General features: G+C 46.9%; 1 protein-coding gene and 1 long non-coding RNA gene across 2 annotated transcripts in view; both read right to left on the bottom strand.

Moving 5' to 3' along the window:
* The window catches only part of LOC106979033 (uncharacterized), a 52,193-nt gene extending 49,328 nt beyond the window's left edge, over nucleotides 1-2,865 (bottom strand). Inside the window, exon 1 of the long non-coding RNA XR_008297300.1 lies at nucleotides 2,662-2,865. This is a non-coding gene — a long non-coding RNA (uncharacterized LOC106979033). The remainder of the gene's footprint in view (nucleotides 1-2,661) is intronic.
* Nucleotides 2,866-12,524: 9,659 nt separating this feature from the next.
* On the bottom strand, nucleotides 12,525-18,252 carry FBXL12 (F-box and leucine rich repeat protein 12). Its single transcript, XM_027050232.2, has 3 exons — nucleotides 16,518-18,252; nucleotides 16,328-16,400; nucleotides 12,525-13,946 (listed from the first exon to the last, which is right to left on the bottom strand). The coding sequence occupies exons 1-3, from the start codon at nucleotides 16,601-16,603 to the stop codon at nucleotides 13,125-13,127; spliced, it is 981 nt and encodes a 326-aa protein (XP_026906033.2). The 5' UTR covers nucleotides 16,604-18,252; the 3' UTR covers nucleotides 12,525-13,124.
* Nucleotides 18,253-18,896: the final 644 nt, after the last annotated feature.

Raw genomic sequence — 18,896 nt, 5'->3', positions numbered from 1 at the left:
TTTGAATTCTGTATCTCCCTCTCTCTCTGCCCCTTCCCTACTCACACTCTGTCTCTCTCAAAAATAAACATTGAAAAAAAATTTTTTAATAAAAAAAAAGAAAATGACTGTCAGGCAAAGGACTTGAACAGATATTTCTCCAAAGAAGGCATATAGGGGCACCTGGGTGGCTCAGTCAGTTAAGTGTCGGACTCTTGGTTTCAGCTCAGGTCATGATCTCATGGTTTGTGAATTTGAGCCCCATGTCAGGCTCTGCACTGAGAGTGCAGAGGGGATTCTCTCTCTCCCCTCTCTCTCTGCCCCTACCCCACTTGGGCTCTCTCTCTCAAAATAAATAAATAAACATTAAAATAAAGACATACATATGATCAATAAGCACATAACAAGATGTTCAACATCATTAATCATCAGGGAAATGCAAATCAAACCCATAAGGAAATGCTACTTCATATCTATTAGGATAGCTATTACCAAAAAAATAAAAATAGGGGCACCTGGGTGGCTCAGTCAGTTAAGCGTCCAACTTCAGCTCAAGTCATGATCTCACGGTCTGTGGGTTTGAGCCTTGTGTCAGGCTCTGTGTTGACAGCTTGAAGCCTGGAGCCTGCTTCAGATTCTGTGTCTCCCTCTCTCTCTGCCCCTCCCCTGCTTGCTCTCTCTCTCTCTCAAAAATAAACACACACTAAAAAAAATTTCAATAAAAAATAAATAAATAAAAATGTGTTGGTGAGGATATGGAGAAATTATAACCCTTACTCATTGCTGATGGTAATGTGAAATGGTACAGCCACTGTAGAGAATAGTGTTGTGGTTCCTCAAAAAGCTTAACATCGAATTACCATATGATCCAGTAATTCCACTTCTGAGTATATATCCAAAAGGACTGAAAGCAGAAACTTGAAGAGATATTTGTAAACCAATGTTCGTAGTGGCATGATTCACAAAAGCCAAAAGGTGGACAACCCAAATGAACAGAAAAACAAAATGTATACACTTAAGGTTGAATAATGTTATAGTTATATTTATATATTATATTATATAAAATTCTAGTGTAAATAAATGTAAGGGCATAGAATATATATTTATATATTACATCTATATTAAATATAAGTTCATTTTACAATATAAATTATAAAATATATACAAAATGTAAATATACAAAAATGTAAAATATGCAAAATATGTAACTATACAATATGAAATATATAAAAATATAACAAGATATAAAATATGCAAAATATAAACATATATAAACTATGTCTATAATAAATATATAAATATAATATTATTCAACCTTACAAAGGAATAAAATCCTGATACATGCTACAACATGCGTGTATTTTAGAACATTATCTTAAGTGAAATAATCTAGACACAAAAGAACGATATTGCACGATTCCACTTATATGAGGTACCAACAATAGTCCAGTTTAGAGAGAAAGAAAATAGAATAGAGATTACCAGGGGCTGGGAGTTAGGGTTACGGGAAGTTTTTTGTTTCTTTTTTTAATTTTTTAAAAATGTTTTCATTTATTTCTGAGACAGAGAGAGACAGAGCGTGAGTGGGGAAGGGGCAGAGAGAGAGGGAGACACAGAATCGGAAACAGGCTCCAGGCTCTGAGCTGTCAGCACAGAGCCCGACGCGGGGCTTAAACTCACAGACTGTGAGATCATGACCTGAGCTGAAGTCTGACGCTTAACCGACTGAGCCACCCAGGCGCCCCATGGGGCGTTATTTCTTTTTAATGAGAACAGTTTCATTTGGGGAAAATGAAAAATTTTGAAGATGCGTGGTGGTTAACGGTCGCACAATAATGTGATTGTATTTCACGCCAATGAACAGTACCCTCAAAAAAGGTTAAAGGGAAATTTTTATATGTACATTCGACCACAATAAAAAAAAAAAAATTAGGGCAAGGCCACACTGCCATCAGTAACACTGGAGGCCTACAAAGCAGGACATTGTATTTTAGGTGCACTTGGCAGGGAGAGTGTGAAGGGAACCGCTAACATTCTTACTATAGTTTCTGAATTATTTGAATGTTAAACAACAAAACAACATACCCACGCATCACTTGTGTAATCAAGAAAAAGTCAAGCGCAAACATAATGCACGTAGCTGAGGCGTCACCTCTGCACACAGCTAATCTCACGGATCAGAGTCACTTTTGCCTTCTTTCCAACTAAGGGAAGAGCTTTTTAAATCAAGAGTCTACCCTCTTCCCAGGGGAGCCTGGATGGCTCAGTCCCTTAAGCGCTGGACTCCTGCCTTAGGCTCAGGTCACGATCTCACGGCTCCTAAGTTCAAGCCCCGCATCAGGCTCTCTGCCCGCTTCCCCCCACGTCCGCACAGACGCGCGCGCTCTCGCTTTCTCTCTATCTCAACTAAACAAACTTAAAAAAAAATACAAAACCTTTAAAAAAATAAAAAATAAAACTCGACCGCGAGGGCAGGCCCTTGGAAGAGAGGTGTAGCTGATTTGCGAAGTACAGAGGTGAATAACTTTAATTGTAAGGCTTGTTACTTACATTTTCACTTACTTCATTTCATTTTCTTCATTACACTTTTTATTGACCCTCACGCTAGAATCCTGAGAAAGCATTTTCCCACATGAATTTATCAAACGTAATTCACCAAAATTAAGTTTAAGATATTCTCACCTCAACAATTCTCACAAAAGCCACAAGTGAAATTCTCCTGTATAACGAAGGCAGAAGGGGACACCCTGGAAGTAGATTTCACCAACACCTCTCACTCCCGCCCCAACCGACACCCCCAGTTCAGAAGGTCGGAAGGCCCCGAGAAGCGACCAACGTCCGTTGATCTCCACGCTCGCGAGACCCAGCCCCTGCCGGGGCGCGCGGCCGCCCACTCAGTCCCCGCCCCCCGCCAGGGCCCCCACCGAGACCACGCCCTCGCCGGCCACGCACCCCACAGAGGCCCGCCTCCGAGAGGCCCCGTTTGCCCACCCTGACCAAGACCCCGCCTTCCGCGAGCCTCGCATCCTCGCCGTAGTCCAGACCCACTCCCCAGAGGCCCTTCTCCCAGCTCTAGCTCCGACCTCGCACCTGCAGTCGCTCTTCTGTGCCGCAGGCAAATACAGAGAAAAACCGTAAAGGGAAGTTGGCCGCTGCTCAGGTCCCAAGCACTCCACTTCCGGTCTCGGGGCTTAAAGGTGGAAGGAAGGCTCCGGCAGGACTTAGCGGCGCCGAGGCCGAGGGCACGGACTTCGGCGCGGGACCAGAACGGTACAGAGTCGGTTGGACCGAGCCTCGCGCCCACCTCGGACCAGTCAGGCAGCTCCCAATCAAAAAATGCTGTTCTCTGAGTTCCTGCAGCGGGGTTCAAGGATGTACTAAGCTTGGAGGTGCTTTGTTATGAAGCAGTTGATACCTGATACATCCTTTTCACTATTCTTTAAAAACTTCTTTGCCCCTTCTCAGAAGTTTTTGGTATTACCTTTGAACTTGTCGTACATTTCTGTAGTAGTCTTGGGACCGTTGGCCTTATGTTTTAAATCTTTCCGTTTTTATATGGCAAATAGTGAAGCATTTTTAGACTTTCATTAAGTATGAACATGTTTAGATCTTTTATATATTTCACTTGCTGGGTTTTGTGTGGTCACCATCACTTTTTGTTTTTACTTAAGTTTTTATGTGTTTAAGTAATCTCTACACACAACGTGGGGTATTGAACTCAGGAGCCCAAGATCAGGAGTCGCATGCTCTTGTGACTGAGCCAGCCAAATGCCCCAACCATCACTTCCCTTAATAATGCTTTTCCTTTCATTTATTCAAGTCCTGCCTTCACAGAACTCTTTTTTCAACTGGGGAGGAAGACAGATGGTAAAACAAACATACAAGAAAACATTTCCTATGTGGGTGCCACATTGGAATGTACTATTTATAGTATGTTTACAAACAATCCTGTGGAGATTCATTCAATCATTTCTTTTTAAACCTCTTAAAAAGGGGCTCCTGGGTGGCTCTGTTAAGAGTCTGACTTTGGCTCAGGTCATGATCTTACCATCCATGAGCTCAAGCCCCATGTAGGGCTCTGTGCTGAGAGCTCAGAGCCTGGATCCTCCTTCAGATTTTGTCTCTCCCTCTCTCTTTGCCCTGCCCTCTCTCCCCAAAATAATAAACATTAAATTTTTTTAAATAAGAAATACCAAAAAAAAAAAAGTTGACCTTAAAAATTATTTTACTAGCAAAATATAGGTTTATTCAAGAATGGCCAACAATTACAATTTGGAACAAGCAAACAATGGCAAAAACCATAGTATAGCCCAACAAAGTAATGTTATTTCATGGAAAAGAGTAAGTTGGGAGGGGTTGTTTTGAATCAGTCTAACTGACAGATAAAAGCAAGAGTTGAGAGTGATGAGTTTCCCATCTGCTGAGCTGCCTGGGTAGTCAATTTCTTGCATGAGACACAATGTACATCATTCCCTGATGGGGCTTATAACAGTTCTTCCTGTAGTTAACATGGAGTAGTAGAGTTAGACCTATCCCTTCTGGCCTCCTGACTCCATTTTAGTGAGGTTGCCCTTTATTTTCACAACAGGAAACACATTTATAGTTTAAATTTTATTTTATTTTTTAAGATTTTATTTATCATTAAAGATTTTATTTTTAAGTAATCTCTATACCCAACATGGGGCTCAAACTCACAACCCCAAGATCAAGAGTTGCATGTTACACAAACTGAGCCAGCCAAGTGCCCCCTATAGTTTAAATTTTTAAGAACTTTTGGGGTGCCAGGGTGGCTCTGTCGGTTAAGCGTCCAACTTCAGCTTAGGTCATGATCTCACTGCTCATGGGTTAAAACCCCCGCACTGGGCTCTGTGCTGACAGCTCAGAGCCTGGAGCCTGCTTCCAATTGTGTCTTCCTGTCTCTCTGCCCCCCCCCCCCCCCCCCGCTCTGTCTCTCTCTCTCAAAAAGTTAAACATTAAATAGAATCATATATACACTGGAGCAAGGCTTCTTTTCATACAACATGTTTTTAAGATCATCCATGCTCATGTCCTTTTAAAAGTTCTCATTAAAGGGCAAGGGGCACTAAGGAGGACATTTGTTGGCATGAGCTCTGGGTGTTATATGTAAGCGATGAATCACTCCATTCTACTTCGGAAATCATTATTACACTACATGTTAACCAACTTGGATGTAAATTTTAAAAAATTAAGTTTTTTTCAATAAAAAATTAAAAGTTCTCTTTTAAAAAGAAAAGAAAAGCCCTTTTCCTTTCCCACTATACTTTGGGGTTATAACATCAGCCTAGTGCTTGGGGCGAAGGGGGAGAAGGAGGAGAAGGAGCAGCGGGGAGATGGAAGGAGCAGCAGATGAGAAAACTGAGGTCCAGAGTCATCTGGACCCATTACTTCCACCACACCAGAGCAACCCGGCCCCCGCCTGCCGGGAAGAGCGCTGGATCCGAAGTCTCTCGGAAAACGCGCCGCAAGGGACTGACCGGACCTGCCCTTTGGCCCCGGATCTTTCGAGCCAGACCCACCAGGCGACGCCAGAGCTGGGCGCCCCCATATGCCCCAGAGGCGATGCAGACTGCGGCGGCGCCCCGGCTGACAGACACTTCTGCTTCCGGTTTTGTGAGCCGAGATGGCGCGGGTCCCCCGGGCTCCCGCCCAGCGGAGTCGGAGGGGGCAGAGCTTGAAGAAGCCAGCGGGCAGGCAAGGGTCTTGAATCCGCCCGGCCAGGAATTACGAGGATTAGTGGGCGGGGAAGGGGCGGGGACAGTGCCTGGGGGCGTGGCTTGGCCTGAGACAAGGCCTTGGGGGCGTGCCGGGGGGGGGGGTGAAGACCAATCCTAGAAGGCGGGGCTTGAGGGTAAGCGTAGTGCGTTGTGGGCAGGGCTAAGGGGGCTTCCGGGCTCAGGGGGCGGAAACCGGATGACAACCAGGTGTGAGGGCAGGGCTTGGGCGGGCCTCACTCTCAGTGGGCCCGTCCTCAGGATACCCAATAAAAGCTTTTCTTGCTTCTTTTGTCATTCCTTCCAAGACTGTGACAGAACACCAGGTTTACAAAAGTATCTGTCAGTCCACAAAGTGGATCGCACCTCCATTCATCCCGTTCCTTCCTTAAGGCCTTAAAGTTTTTAAATTTTCTTCAGTGGGTTGTATCTTTCAGTTAGGTTCACTCGTAGACACTATATATATATATATATATATATATATATATATATATATATATATACATTTAACTTTTTGTTTCATTTCCCATTTGATTGTTTTGGGGGAGTTCTGAGAGATGGGGGACGTGCTCTGACTTAAGTCACAAATGTAAATAAGAGTATCCAGCCCATACAGTAGATGCCCGACAAGTATACATTCCTTCCATTTTCCCTATTTATGAAGGGTGACGAGGTGTATAAATACTAGCAACGTCTCCTAATTCCTATATTGTGAGGGTACAATTATCTACGTGGCAAATCCGGTGACGTGCTGCCATCTTCTGGTTATTGAGGGTATTACACTCTATCTCAAGTAGCTCTTGAAACGAACTATAAAACTTTACTTCCCTATTGGGAAGGTTTGTGAAAACGAATGAAAGGAAACCTCATTTAGAATGGAGTTGGGAGACCAGCAGGGAGAGCTTTCATGCCCAGCACTAGTCAATTGTAGGTCCAACAGGAAGAGAGGGACCTACCTTGTAAGTAAGTACTCCTTTAGTATCCCAGCAAGAGGAAGGAAGCTTTTTCCTCCCCCAGCAACAGCTCAGCCAATGAGAAGCCACTATACTTCAAACTCCCAATTTATTCCAATGCACTTTTAATTTATAAAAGCCCCTCCCCACTCCCCCTTTTTCCCCTATAAAAAGAGCTACCTTCCTTTATTGTGGGGACTTACCTATGGTTTTGCCATGGTTTGCCTGGGCCTGGGGTTGCAAATTTTTGCTGTTCCTAAATAAGCCCATCTTTTGCTGATAAAATAACCGCCAGTTTTGTTTTTAAGGTCAACAGTTCTCACATTAAATGTTGATTTATTTATTTCTGAGAGAGAGACAGAGCAGGGGAAGGGCAGAGAGAGAGTAAGAGAGAATCCCAAGCAGGATCCTTGCTGTCGGTGCAGAGCCCCTCGTGGGACTCCATCCCACCAACAGAGAGATGGTGACCTGAGCCGAAATCAAGAGTCGGTCGCTTAACCAAGGGAGCACCCAGACACCCCAACAGTTCTCACTTTGAAAAGCATTTTCCCTTCCCACTATACCTTTGGTTATAATATCTGCCTGGTGTTTGAGGTAAAGAGAAAGAATAGTTTGACAGATGAGAAAACTAAGGCCCAGAGCCATGTACACCCCCAGCCATCTGGTTGGAGGAATTCAGGGAATGAGTGTGAGTTTCTGGAGAATGAACAAGGGCAAAGGTCCTGAGGTAGGAGAGGTTTGGCCTTTAAAACGACAGCAGAGGGGCACCTGGGTATTTCAGTCAGTTAAGCATCTGACTCTTGATTATGGCTTAGGTCATGATCTCACAGTTTCTGAGTTCGAGTCCTGCATCAGGCTCTGTACTGACAATGCAGACCCTGCTTGGGAGTGTCTCTCTCTCTCTCTCTCTCTCTCTCTCTCTCTCTCCCTCAAAGTAAATAAATAAACTTTTAAAAAGTAGGCAACATCAGAAGTCCAGTGTCTAAAATGTTTGAAGTGAGTTGGGCAGGTTGGAGACTAATTGGAAGTGAAGTCAGAGAAGCAATGAAGTCAGATCATACAAGGCCATCTGAGCAACTCTAAGAATTGTGGGTGTTACCTTGAGAGCAATGGAGGAGCCCCTGAAGAGTTTTGAGCTCCAGGAGCAACATGACCTGATGTCTATTTTTAAAATTCTCTTTGGGGCGCCTGGGTGGCTCAGCTGGTTGAGTGTCCGACTTCGGCTCAGGTCATGATCTCGCGGTTCGTGAGTTCGAGCCCCGCATCGGGCTCCGTGCTGACAGCTCAGAGCTTGGAACCTGCTTCGGATTCTGTGTCTCCCTCTCTCTCTGCCCCTCCCCCATTCATGCTCTGTCTCTCTCTCCTTCGAAAATAAATAAACATTTAAAAAACTTTAAATAAATAAAATAAAATTCTCTTCGTCTTTTGTGTGACTCTAGGGAAGAAAAGATAGAATCAGCGAAGACCATTAGAAAGTTAAGGCAATAATCCCAGTGACAGATGGAGATGTCTGGACAAAGGTGGCTGGGGAGAATGGAGGGAGTGGGATCCACTCTGGTGCTAAAATTAAGGCAAAGCCAATGGCTATCTGCTGATGGATTTGTGTAGTTTTAGGGTCAAAAATGACCCAAGGGATTTTTGTTTCTTTATCATTGTGAAAAATAATTCTGGACATTGGTAAAGAGACTTCATTCAAAAGGGTTATTGAAAGAGGGAGAAAAGGCAGGTCGGGGTGCCTGGGTGGCTCAGTTGGTTAAGCATCCAACTTCGGCTCAGGTCATGATCTCACAGTTCATGAGTTCGTACTCCTCCCTTGCATTCTGTCTCTCTCTCTCTCTCTCTCTCTCTCTCTCTCAAAATAAACATTAAAAAAAAATTTTAATGTCTTTGATTTTTCTCCAAACTCCCAATAGTAGACAAAATTCTAGAAGGCTACCTCAAACTTCTCACAGTGATTTCCTCTGGGGCCTGGGATTAGAAAGAGGTACCCTTTCTGTACTGTTAAAATTCTTCACAGGCATATATTATTTTTTATATCAGAAAAAATTATTTTAACAAGATATATGTGCTTTAACACAAATACCCATCAAAGGTGAATGGGTAACAAATTATGCTATTATAGTCACATGATGGAATACTACTCAGGAACAAAGTTTTGATTCCTACAAGAGCTTGGATAAATCCTAAAATCATCATAATGAGTAAAAGACAAGATACACATGTGTCAAAATTCATCAAATTATGCACCTAAATATGTGCTGTTTATTGCTATGAATTATACCTCAGTAGAGCTATGCAAAAATTTATATGTCTAGTCTTTGTCCCCTGATGGGGCACAACTGTTGGGCCAGGCTTTTAGAACTGCTACCTATCAGCTAGGCAGTTTTGCCTAATGGTTAGGACGGTAGGATAAGATTACTCAGTTCTGCTACTTCTCTAGTTGTGTGACTTTGGGCAACTTAACTTCTCTGTGCCTCAGTTTCCTTCTCTGTACCTTCCTCACTGGGCTGCTGGTAAAATTCCATGCATGAAGGACTGAGCATAGTACCTGACACAAAATAGACACTCGAGAAATGTTAGTTCTTGCGATTGCCCTTTACTTCTAATGGAGGGTTTTTAATCCTGTTTTTAATTTTCTATATTTTAATCCTGTTTTTAATTTTCTATATTTTGTGATGCTTTGACACCTTAGGGCCTTGGAAACCTGGCTCAGGACCACCCCTCTGAGGGATGGGTAATTCCTAGAGATAGGAAACAACTTGCTTTTGAGCACACTTTCATATGCAAACCAGCCAATCCAACTACCTCTGTTATCTCACCCCTAACACAGCAAGCCAATATTTCCTCTGCCCTAAATCACGCCAGGGCCAAGTAACAGACAACTAGGAATGGCCTCTAGAGCCTAGAGCCCACCAAAATTATTCAAAGTAGCCAATTCTAAGCTTGTTCAGCTTGCCTACCCTGCGTCGCCTATTTCTTCCTGCAAAAACCATAATAAAGGCTCATGCCTGTGCTTTCCTCCTACTTCTCCTGCCTCCTACAGACCCCATTATGGTTTTTCCCCATAATGGCTCTGTGAGACATTCCCCTCCTCTTGGGAATCACAAGTACTGTACCTTTTAGGAAAGAATCTGCCACTCAAAGCCTTGCTGGTTATGGATAACGCCCCTCCTCATCCTCCAGGCTTCGAGGATGACTTACTAGAGGAATTCAAGTTCATTAAGGTCAAGTTCCTTCCTCCCAACACCACTCCAGTCCTCCAGCCCACGGATCAGCAGGTCGTTGCGAACTTTAAAAAAGCTTTACACTAAAGCACTATTTCAGCGATGCTTCGAGGTGGCCCAAGGAACAAGCCTTACCCTCCAAGAGTTTTGGAAAAATCATTTCCACATCGTGAACTGCCTCAAGATCATCGACAGAGCCTGGGATGGGATCACCAAGAGAACCCTCAATTCTGCTTGGAGAAAACTGTGGCCTGTTTGTGTTCTTAGATATGACTTAGAGGGGCTTGCTCATGAACAGGAGCCACCGGTGGCCGATGAAATTGTATCCTTGGGGAAGACCAAGGGGGTACTGGAGGTGAATGAGGATGTCATTCAAGAGCTGGTGGAGGAACATGGCCAGGAGCTGACCACTGATGGCTGATGGATCCGCATCGCAAGCAATAGGAAGAGGTTACGGATGAGATCTCGTCTGCAGAGGAGGAGGAGGAGGAAAAGGCGGAGGAATCCCTTACCCCAAATGAGATTGGGAAGACGTGTAAAATGTGGGAAACAGTGCAAGATTTTGTAGAAAAGCACCACCCGAATAAGGCTGTAGCAGTGCGAGCGAGGAATCTGCTTAATGACAATGCGATGCCACATCTCGGCGAAATCCTCAGAAGGAGGCAAAAGCAAGTGTCATTGGCTAACTTCCTTGTTAAAGTTGCACAAGAAAAAGATTCCATGGAGCCAAGAGCAGTGATTCCGTTAGTGATAGTGAAAGTCGGTCTCCTACACAATCACCCTCCTCTCTCTTGTCTCCCTCACACCAGCCATGAAGGTTTTCAAAGGTAAGTGCAGGTTATTTTTTTATTTATATTTTGCATTTTCTTTACTATTTTGTATTATATTACAGTATTGTAATCATTTTTATATAAATATTTTTGGGTTGTGGAATGAATCATCTGAGTTTCCATTCTTCTGGGGAAATTCACTTTGATATACAAGTGCTTCGGATTACAAGCATGTTTCCAGAACAAACTGTGCTCGCAAACCAAGGCTTTACTGTAATAAAGTTTTCTTCCAAAGACACTTGTCTCCGTGTCCATCGCCGTACGTGATTTTTGAAAAAAGATTTTTTTATGTTTATTTATTTTTGAGAGGAGGCAGAGCATGAGTGGGGGAGGTGCAGAGAGAGAGGGAGGCACAGAATCTGAAGCAGGATCCTGGCTCTGAGCTGTGAGCACGGAGCCTGACGCCGGGTTTGAACCCGCGAACCGTGAGATCATGACCTGAGTTGAAGTTGGCCACTCAACTCACTGAGCCACCCGGGCGCCCCCATGTGTGATTAAAACAGACCTCAGGTACATTTCATAACAGAGGGCATCCTCAAGCCCCTGGCCCCTGGTCCCGAAGGCGGTGGTCAGGCTCTGCCATAACCCTACCAGCCCTCCGAGCTAAGCCCAGAAAGGGGTCACTGAAATCGGGTGAGACCGGGAGAAAGACATCTCTTCAGTACCAGTGCCCCAGCCTGGAACAATCTAGTCCCCCAGGTGCCCTGGCCTGGAGCTGCCAGATTTGATCAGCATGGGATAGGTAGACACTCACCGTGGCCACACTGGAGGAGCACTCAAACCATAGTCCTCAGGTGGCCAGATGGAGAATTTCTCCTCCACCCCCTAGCGGGAAAGCACGAGAGAGACAGCCAGGTCCTCTGAGAAGTGAGCTTGGAACAAGGAACCAAGGGTATCAGTTCAACCCCATCTTCTTTTCTGGCTCTGGCCCACCACAGAGCAGGTAAGCTGGGCCAGTGGGCAGGTGGTGATCCTGTCGCGTTCATACACGCCCTCCTCCCCAGCTCGGGTCAGAAGCGACACTCATCTCCTGATCACTATCGGCCTGCCACCTGCATCTTTCAAGTGGCTCAGACTCAACGGGCAGGAAAAGGAGTTGCTGCTTTCTGACCCCCTAAAGCCTGTGCCACCTGTGGGGACCCTCCAACCTCACCCCATCCGCCGACTTCGCTTCCTATTGCTCACCTCTTCCTCCCTCAGCCACGCAGATCTTCTTCCTGATCTTGAAAGAGGTCAAACTCATCCCTATCTCAGCCAGTGTCTTGGCCTTCTTTTTCCCCCCCGCACTTCCCAGAGGGGGTTCCTCCTCACCCCTCAGGTCTCCAAACTTGAGAGGCTTGCCCCACCCACTCCACCAGGCACAGGCACCTCCATCATGTGAGCCTACTTCAAAATCGTCTCAGTCTCAGGGCACCCGGGTGGCTCAGTCAGCGAAGTGTCCGACTTTGGCTCAGGTTGTGATCTTGCGGTCTGGGATTTCGGGCCCCGCGTCGGGCGTTGTGCTGACAGCTCAGCTCCAGGCTCCAGGAGCCTGCTTCAAATTCTGTCTCCCTCTCTCTTTCTCTGCCCCTCATCTGCTCACACACTGTCTCTCTCTCTCTCTCTCTCAAAAATAAATAAACATTAAAAAAATGTTTTTAATTGTCCCAGTCTCTAAAACCATCCCATCAATGTGTTCACCTGGAGGTCGACCCTGCCGTCTGCCCAGGTCTTGTTTTGTTCACTGCTGCGGCCCCAGGGCTTCGACCAGTGCTTGCAAAATAGTGGGCAGGCAAGAAATGTTTGTTGAATGAATAAACCAAATGCTTTTGGGAAAAAAAAATTATTTTTCTTTAATAGCAAAATAATATATATTGTGGAAAATTTTGAAAATATAGAATACCAAAATACCGAAAGTACAACTGAGAACCTTCACTGACACTTTCAATCGTCAAAGCAGAAGTCTTCCTGGGCTTTCTCATCGCATCCCTCATGTATCAATGGTGTGTCAGCGTGGGGGTGCACATGCATAGATAGTCTTGCCAGGCCTCCTAAAGGGGCCCTGGCCCTCAGCTCCCCCTAACTCTTAACCCCACCCTGCTGTATCCATTCTGTTCCTGAGAATGACCCATCGTCGAGGACCTTTTTGGCCCAGGGGCTGGTAAAGAGTAAGGCTTCGTGACATAACCATGAGGTAGCTATGATCTTCCCCACTTCCAGATGTGGGGATAGGCCCTCCGAGAAGCTGGCTGATGTCACAGAGGCCAAACAACTGGCAAACAGGGATTCCAACTGTCCGGAGGCCCCAAGGCCTTCGTTCTACCTTGTAGCTTTGGGCTCTCTCAACCTGGTTATGGGCCCTCTGCAAGGTGCTGTCCAGAGGGTCTGGGGCTCACCCATGAAAGCCAACATGGATGGGTGGTGCAGTCACATCCACCAGTCCATGGACTCTTTGGGGCAGGCCCTGACGATGACCATACAGTGGGGCAGCCCCTTACACAGGATCCTCTCAGCCTCCTGATCCTCCCACCCCAGCCCCTGCAGCTCAAGGACCCTGAGCTTGGGCATGGCGAGGCAGGAAGAGAGGATTTCAGCCGGGGAAGGCATTTCTGGGGTGATGAGAGGGCCCAGCAAGCACAGACTCTCCAGGGCTGGCATGCCCTCCAAGACGGACAGGCCGGGGGCAGAGAGGCCCCTCACGGTCAGCCGGATCTTCCGCACATCTCGGAGGTGGCGACTGACGGCCAGGAGGGTGCTGTCAGCTGAGAGGGTGCAGCCCAGCACCTCCAGCCTCTGCAGGTAGCCCAGCTCCTGGAGGCCCGCATCCAGCCCTGTCTCGGTCACTCGGTAGGTACCGCCCAGCACCAGCGACCGCAGGGCGCGGAAGCGCGTCAGGCCCTGCAGGTGCTCATCACGGAAGGCAGGGACCCGGTCCAGCACGATGCACTCGAGCAAGGGCAGCACGGTGGGGTCCTGCTCCTTGAGGAGCCAGGCCATGGAGATCTCGCAGCTGTGCAGCTCCAGGGTCCTCAGGGTGCAGGGCAGGCTGGTGATGGGCACCATGCTCAGGTCGGCCACGTGCAGGCAGAGACGCTTCAGGTTAGGGCACTTCTGGCCCAGGGCCCTCATCAAGGCGGGGGACAGCCGGGGGGCCTGGGAGCCTGAGAACAGGTAGCCGCCCACCCGCAGGGAACGGAGCCGGGATGCCATATAGCGGCGAAGGAGGTGCCACATGACTTTAGGCCGCATCTGTAAAAGCCAGAGGCGGGGGTGACAGGGTGAGAGATACGGAGAATATCCCAAGGCCCCTGCCTGCCTGGAGATGGACCAGCCCCAGCTGGGGCACTAGTGCTCCCCTGGGCTTCTGCCCAACCCCTGCCAGCCTTACCTCACCGTGCACCTCCCCAGGAGTAACAGGCCAAGTGAACCCCATCGTTTTGACTTCTAGGTTTGAACAAAAGCACTGAGAGAAAAGGGAAGATCATAACAGATCTGTCTTCAGCAACAGAGTGGGGTCCTTGTAAGTAAGAAAGCAGAACAAGTCACCAGCATTTATCCCTTTCTTCGTGGCCACTGCCACTAGGAATAAGCAACACAAAGCCCAACTGAAAAAGGCTACAACTGTCCAGAGTAAATTAAAGTCATCTTAAAAATAATAATAATAGGGGCATCTAGGTGGCTCAGTCGGTTAAGCGTCCCACTTCAGCTCAGGTCATGATCTCACAGTTTGTGAGTTCAAGCCCCACATTGGGCTCTGTGCTGACAGCTTGAAGCCTAGAGCCTGATTCAGATTCTGTGTCTCCCTCTCTCTGCCCCTCCCCTGCTCTCTCTCTCTCTCTCTCTCAAAAATAAATAAGCATAAAAAAATAATAACAAAAATCACAACCTAGTAACGGTGAAAACTGCAAAACTTAACCCCAGGAAGTTAATTACTGCAAAACAAACAAAATGTAAGTGGCAGCACCTTGCATTTCGTTGTATGTGCATTTAACCTTTTTTTAAAAAGACGGTAGGGGTGCCTGGGTGGCTCCATTGAGTGTCCACTTCAGCTCAGGTCATGGTCTCACAGTTCATCGGTTTGAGCCCCACATCAGTCTCTGTGCTGATAGCAAGGATGGAGCCTGCTTTGGATTCTCTCTCTGCCCCTCCCCTGCTTGCGCTCTCTCTCTCAAAAAATAAACATAAAACAAAACAAGAAAGAAGAGAGAAAAAAGAAACTGCATAGTATAAAATTTGTGCATAGCATAAAACCTGAGGGGCTGTTAGAAAATCAGAATCTGGGGCCCCACCCAGCTCACTGAATCAGAATCAGCATTTTATTATTTTCTTAAATTATTTTTTAAGATTTTTATGTTTAAGTAATCTCTACACCCAACATGGGGCTTGAACTCACAATCCCGAGATCAAGAGTCACATACTCTACTGAATCAGCCAGCCAGGTGCCCCAGAATCAGCATTTTAACAAGATCTTTAGGTGATTCATATACACAGTGAAGTTTGACACTATTTTATAACACTGTTTGTGAGAGTAAAAAGTTGGAAATAACCTAAAGGTCTGTCAACAGGAAAACAGGTAAACAAATTGTGGTATATTCACTTAACAAGTTGAAAGGAATGAGCTAGATTTACATGTGTCAAAAGCAATGTTGTGTAAATAAAGCCATCGGTGGATATATAATAAATAGCATTTAATTATCTAGACAGAACAGCATTATTTCAACTTTAGAAACACATTAACAAAATTGTATATTGCTTATGGGTAGTCACACAGGAAGTAAATAAAAACATGAAAGGAATACTACAAATCCATTTTATAATAGTGGTTACCTCTGAGAAGGGTTTCAAAAAATGCAATGAATACATCTATAAATGATGTATGCATATGCATATACATAAGTCTTTGCATGTATGTCTCACACGATCTGCAGCAAAAATGACCAAAAGTTTGGGGCACCTGTGTGGCGCAGTCCTTTAAGCATTGGACTCTTGATTTCAGCTTAGGTCATGATCCCACATTGGTGGGTTTGAGCCCCAGGTTGGGCTCCACGCTCAGAGTGCAGAGCCTGCTTGGAATTCTCTCTCCCTCTCTCTCCCTCTGCTCCTCCCCTGCTCGCTCTGTTCTGTCTCTCAAATTAAATAAACTTAAAAAAAAAAAAAAGACTAAAGGTTAAAATGGGTTAAATCTAGATGGTAAGTACATAGTTGTTTCAGATTATCCTCTATACATTTCTCTGTATATTTGAAATAGTTCATAAGAAAACAAGAAAAATACAATGCAAATGGGAAAACGTGGAAAAGGTTCAGTTGCAATACTCAGTAAATAAATTCTGGAAATTAAGTTGAATCTGGAGAATGATTTCTCCAGAAAACCTCATTAATAGCTAATGTAATCAAGAGGCATTTGTCATAGGCTCACCGTACGCCAGACAGTGCTCTAAGCTCCCTGAACGATCTTGGCTATCCTCATTTTGGAAATGGGGAAACAGGCCAGGAGGTCACCGAAGGGCAGCTAAGGGACGCTGCCGGGATGCACCCTGGACTGCCGAGCTCGAACTCTAGGGTGCAAGGAGTGGTCCTTGCGGCCCAGAGACCCCACCGCGGCCCATGCCCGCCCGGTCGACCCCGTGTACCGTGTACAGAGTCAGGTCGACGTGTCGCCAGAGCCACCGGTCGTCCACCAGCCTCTTCCAGCGGTGACAAACCCTGGGGGGAGGGGACCCGCCGTTAAAAAACTAACCGCGGCCCCCCGGGGACCGGATTCGCATCTCCGGGTGCTCCCCCCGCCCGGCTCTTCCCCCCACCCGCGGGGCGGGGCCGCACCTGGAGATGCGAATTCGATCCCGGACCGGGAGGTAAGAGAAGATCTCTAACAGGACTGAGTCCGGCAGGTCCGCCAAAGTCGCCATGATCCCGCCGACACGCACTTCCGCTTGTGGCTGTAAGGGGATTCACGATCTCACCCTCCGGGGGCCAGCAGGCGGCGGGTGGCTGGGGGTGCCCGCAAGGCGGAGGCCGCCGCCTCCAGCAGCCGGCGGAGAGTTTCACCTTTTCTCTCGCGGGGACAAGCGACAGACCCGCCCCGGCGACAGACCCGCCCACTATCTGGATGGAGCGCCGGGGACACGCTGGGAACCAGGCCTGAGCCCGGAAGGCGTGGCTGAGGCGGTGACGCACCCGGAGGCGGGGTCAGGGGCGGGGACAAGGCTGTGGGCGGGGCTGAGGTTAGGGCAGAGCCTGGAGGCTTGACGGGGCAGTGACTAGGGACCCGAGGGCAAGCCTGGGGCGGTGACGGGAGACCTGGGGATGAGCTAGGGGCTGGAACTAAACCACGGAGCGGGATTAAGGGCGGGAACAAGGCTCGAGGCAGGGCTGGGGACTGGGATCCAGCCTGGAAAAAGTGGCTCGGTTGTTGACTGGCGGCCCCGGGTGGGCGTTAAGTGCAGTGACGGGCCCGAAGCGCGGCGAGTCTTGCGAGCGCCGGGCTTACAGACCCCAAGACCAAGCCCGGAAGGCGCGCTCAAGCATTGGGGCGCCTTGACCGCGGGGTTGGGGCGGGACGACCAGCGGCTGGCCTAAAGGAGAGCGAGGCCCTAACTTGTTTTTAAACCTAGTAATGCTTTTTGATGCCTATGAACATGAATAGATTTGTAGAACTGAAACAGCTTGTTAAAGGGTGCGTTCAATTTTTCGTTCTGATAGTGCTAAGTTGTTCTCCACAGAGGGGGAGTTGACACTCCCACCAACTGTATATCATTCACTTCTAAAACATTCATTTTGGGAGCACCTGGGTGACTCAGTAAATGGGCGTCTGACTTGGCTCAGGTCATGATCTCGCAGTGCGTGAGTTCAAGCTCCGGGTGGGGCTCTGCGCTGACAGCTCAGGGCGTGGAACCTGCTTCAGATTGTCTCCTCTCCCTCTCTCTCTGCCCTTCCCCCACTCTCACTGTCTCTCTCTCAAAAATAAAAACATACATTTTTTTTTTAATTTGTTTTTGAGAGCGTGCTTCTGTGGGGGCGGGGCAGAGAGAGAGAATCTCAAGCAGGCTCCAAGCCCAGCATGTTGCCCGGATGCCTGGCTTCATCCCACAACGTGAGTTCATGACCTGAGTGGAAATCAAGAGTCAGATGTTTAACCAACTGAGCCCCCCAGGCGCCCCTAGGATTATGTTTTATTATTTTTTTTAATTTATTTATTTTGAGAGAGAGAGTGCATGCACGTAAGAAAGAGCAGGGGAGAAGCAGAGAGCAAGGGAGAGAGAGAATCCCAAGCAGGCTCTGTGCTGTCAGAAGAGAGTCCAACACGGGGCTCAATCTCACAAACCTTGAGATCATGAGCTGAGCCGAAACCAAGAGTCTGATGTGTAACCAACTGAACCACCCAAGTGCCCCCTTTAATACTTTAAGCAATCGCTACACCCAACGTGGGTCCTAAATTTACAACCTGGAGATACATATTAAATTTTGTAATTTTAAGTAGGTTCCATGCCTAACATGGGGCTTGAACTCACGACTCTGAGATCGAGTCACATGCTCTACCGACTGAGCCAGCCAGGTGACCCATATCACTCGTTTTTTTGTTTTTTGTTTTTTGTTTTTAAGATTTTATTTTCAGGTAATCGCTACACCAAACGCGGGACTTGAAACCATAACCCCGAGATCAAGGGTCACATGCTCCACTGATTGAGCCAGTCAGGTACCCCATCACTCATTTTTAAACTTTTTTTTTTGTAACGTTTATTCATTTTTGAGAGACAGAGAGAGACACAGTGCGAGTGGAGGAGGAGCAGAGAAAGAGGGGGACACAGAATCTGAAGCAGGTTCCAGGCTCCGAGCTGTCGGCAGAGTCCACCGTGGGGCTCGAACTCACGGACCAGACCGTGAGATTATGACCTGAGCCGAAGTCAGATGTTTAACTGACTGAGCGACCCAGGCGCCCCTCACTCATTTTTAAATTAGCAATTCATAAGGGCAGTGAATTTTATTCAAACATTCCTGTATTGAGGAGTATTCAAGTTGTTCCAGATTTGTTACCACAAACAATATTGGAGCTAGGTGTTATTTTATATACGTATATACGTGTACACATATATCCCATGTTTTTATTTTTATTGGATAAATAACCAGGAGCTGGTTTGATGGGCCAAAGGGGCATGCGAAATTTAATTTTGAGGTTTTGCTAAATCACATCCCCAAGAGCCT

The sequence above is a fragment of the Acinonyx jubatus genome, chromosome A2, assembly GCF_027475565.1.
Source record: "Acinonyx jubatus isolate Ajub_Pintada_27869175 chromosome A2, VMU_Ajub_asm_v1.0, whole genome shotgun sequence".
NCBI lineage: Eukaryota > Metazoa > Chordata > Mammalia > Carnivora > Felidae > Acinonyx > Acinonyx jubatus.
The sequence above is the reverse complement of the archived record's forward strand: the minus strand, read 5'-3'. Positions and strand labels throughout refer to the sequence as shown.

Coding starts and splice junctions, on each gene's coding strand:
- FBXL12 (XM_027050232.2), bottom strand. CDS start 16,603: ATGGCGACTTTGGCGGACCTGCCGGACTCAGTCCTGTTAGAGATCTTC. Junction 16,401..16,517: donor GATCGAATTCGCATCTCCAG/GTGCGGCCCCGC, acceptor CCCTCCCCCCAG/GGTTTGTCACCGCTGGAAGA. Junction 13,947..16,327: donor TCGACCTGACTCTGTACACG/GTACACGGGGTC, acceptor TGGCTTTTACAG/ATGCGGCCTAAAGTCATGTG.